Source organism: Kryptolebias marmoratus, linkage group LG1 (genome assembly GCF_001649575.2).
Source record: "Kryptolebias marmoratus isolate JLee-2015 linkage group LG1, ASM164957v2, whole genome shotgun sequence".
Lineage (NCBI taxonomy): Eukaryota > Metazoa > Chordata > Actinopteri > Cyprinodontiformes > Rivulidae > Kryptolebias > Kryptolebias marmoratus.
Genome location: NC_051430.1, coordinates 35882660 through 35884932, shown reverse-complemented (window position 1 = coordinate 35884932; position 2273 = coordinate 35882660). Strand labels below are relative to the sequence as shown.

The 2273-nt window shown below is 48.0% G+C and overlaps 1 protein-coding gene across 2 annotated transcripts in view; it reads left to right on the top strand.

Annotated features, from left to right (window-relative positions):
• The window catches only part of trmt13 (tRNA methyltransferase 13 homolog), a 7850-nt gene that overhangs the window by 2326 nt on the left and 3251 nt on the right, over positions 1–2273 (top strand). For both annotated transcript variants that reach the window (XM_037978524.1, XM_037978523.1), the window contains 4 exons: positions 303–506; positions 866–938; positions 1004–1078; positions 1759–2140. In XM_037978524.1, coding sequence (XP_037834452.1) covers positions 303–506; positions 866–938; positions 1004–1078; positions 1759–2140 — 734 coding nt within the window. The remainder of the gene's footprint in view (positions 1–302; positions 507–865; positions 939–1003; positions 1079–1758; positions 2141–2273) is intronic.

Sequence of the window (2273 nt, the reverse complement as noted above, 5' to 3'; positions counted from 1 at the left end):
GATTACTGTACATCTTCCTTTGTCAGCTGGTAAAATGGTGATGTTCTGGTCCCGGCTGAGTGATGTAACAGCTTTTCTTTCTTGTGGTGAGAACGTCTTCAGCTACAGAATAGAAGTCCAGTTGTTTTTGTTTTTTAACTTTTTTTGAATTTACCATGGCCTGGATGACTGAGAATCTACACCAGCATATTCAGATGAAATCTTAGTGTTTCCATGGTAACAACACACCTAGATAAGCCATACTCCTCTGAGGAGGCGGAGCCTGTGATGGTGTCACTGTCTGACATGTGCAGTCTCTTTAGGCCTCCATCTTAGGTCACCTGGAGGACCTGGGACTGCTCCAGCGGGGGCGCTGCTTTGTGGAGTTTGGAGCAGGTCGAGGGAAACTGTCTCACTGGATCCATGAGGCCCTGAAGACCCGAGAGGACCTGAAGACCCATGAGGACCTGAAGACTCATGAGGACCTTCAGCTGCTGCTGGTGGAGCGCTCCAGCACCCGCTTCAAGGTACAGACCATCAGATTCTGTTTTTTCAGGGATCAGAACTTCTGAAACATAAAAACATGAAATATTTTTAAACTCTCAAAGTTTCAGGCACCAAACTCCAGATACTCCTGACCACTAGAACACTAGAGGTGGATTTGTAGAAAAATTAAACAAGTCGAACTCCAAAACTCTGAAACCTTCAAACACCAGATTCTTCAAAACACTAGAAAATCCAGAATCTCAAATCTTAAAGCCTAAAATCCACAAACCATAAAGTCCTCTAAAGTCCAGAGACCTAACTCTGGTTCTCCTGCAGTGGTTCAGTTCTCCACTTCCTAAAGAGAACATTTGTGAGACTGAGTACAAATTTCTCTGTCCAGGTGGACGGGAAACATCAGGACACCGGCGCTGAGTTTGAGAGGTTGCAGGTTGACATTCAGCACCTGGACCTGAGTAAGTCACTAACATTTGAAGGTTCTGCTGTTGGTCTGCAGGTTTAAACCCGGTTCTGTTTTCAGGGAAAGTCCCGCTGCTGCAACAGAAGAAGCTTCCTTTGGTCGGAGTTGGGAAACATTTGTGTGGAGCAGCAACAGGTAAGAATCATCTGGTTACACTGATCAATGACTCCAGAACCAGAACCTTCCAACCAAAGAACCGCCGACTGCAATCGACCCGATACACACAAAGATCTGTGAGACAAACAGAGACAGACAACAAAGATCTGTGAGACAAACAGAGACAGACAACAGAGATCTGTGAGACAAACGGCAGAGATCTGTGAGACAAACAGAGACAGACAGCAGAGATCTGTGAGACAAACAGCAGAGATCTGTGAGACAAAGAGACAAACAGCAGAGATCTGTGAGACAAACAGAGACAGACAGCAGAGACTAAAACGTTCAGGGTTTAATGGTGGTTCTTCTTCGTTCAAATCCACCCCATCCTCATTTGTTGCTGCTTCTCCGAAAATCTGCCAGCCGGTTCTGTCCAAACAGCCCTGGACCATTGAAATCGCTGTGCTAGGCCTCACGGTGATGGTCTCAGCAGGAACCAGCAGGAACCTGCAGGACAGTGATATGCTCATAGAGGCCCACTTTAGAAGCCTCCAGTCTGTGCACACCTGGTTCAACATGTTGTTACCCGGGTCACTAGGGAGAAACGCCCGATGTGTGATTAAAATCCCCACAAAGAACCCTGCTGGGTGTCTTTTTTCTCAGTTCTATCTGGTTCTGTTCTGAAAGCAGACTCAGTTCTGGTTCTGTTTCGTCCTCAGATTTGGCATTGCGCTGCTTACTGGAAACATCCAAAGTCAGAGAGGAGACAGAACCAGCTCCAAAACGCCTCAGATCATCAGAGCCAAGGCCAGGGGAGGATCCAGAGACATCAGAACCGGGTCCTGGTACTGGTCCGGTGCTAGGAATGGCGTTGGCGCTGTGCTGCCACCATCGCTGTGAGTGGCGTCACTACGTGGGCCAGCAGTTCTTCCTGCAGAGAGGACTCGGACCTGCAGAGTTCTCTGCCTTCTGTCGCATGTCCAGCTGGGCCACGTGTGGGTTCAGACTGTCCAATCAGGACTGTCCATCTCAGGATCCGACCAATCAAAGAGTAGAGCATGAAGGACATAAACCAGCAGCTGAGACAGATGCTGTCACCGGGTAAATATCTGACCTTTGACCCTTAAAGGATGAAGAAATCAAAACAAAAAGATGTTTGAGTTAAGAGGCAGTGCCTGTCTGTCTGCCTGCCTGCCTGTCTGCCTGTCTGTCTGTCTGTCTCTCTGTCTGCCTG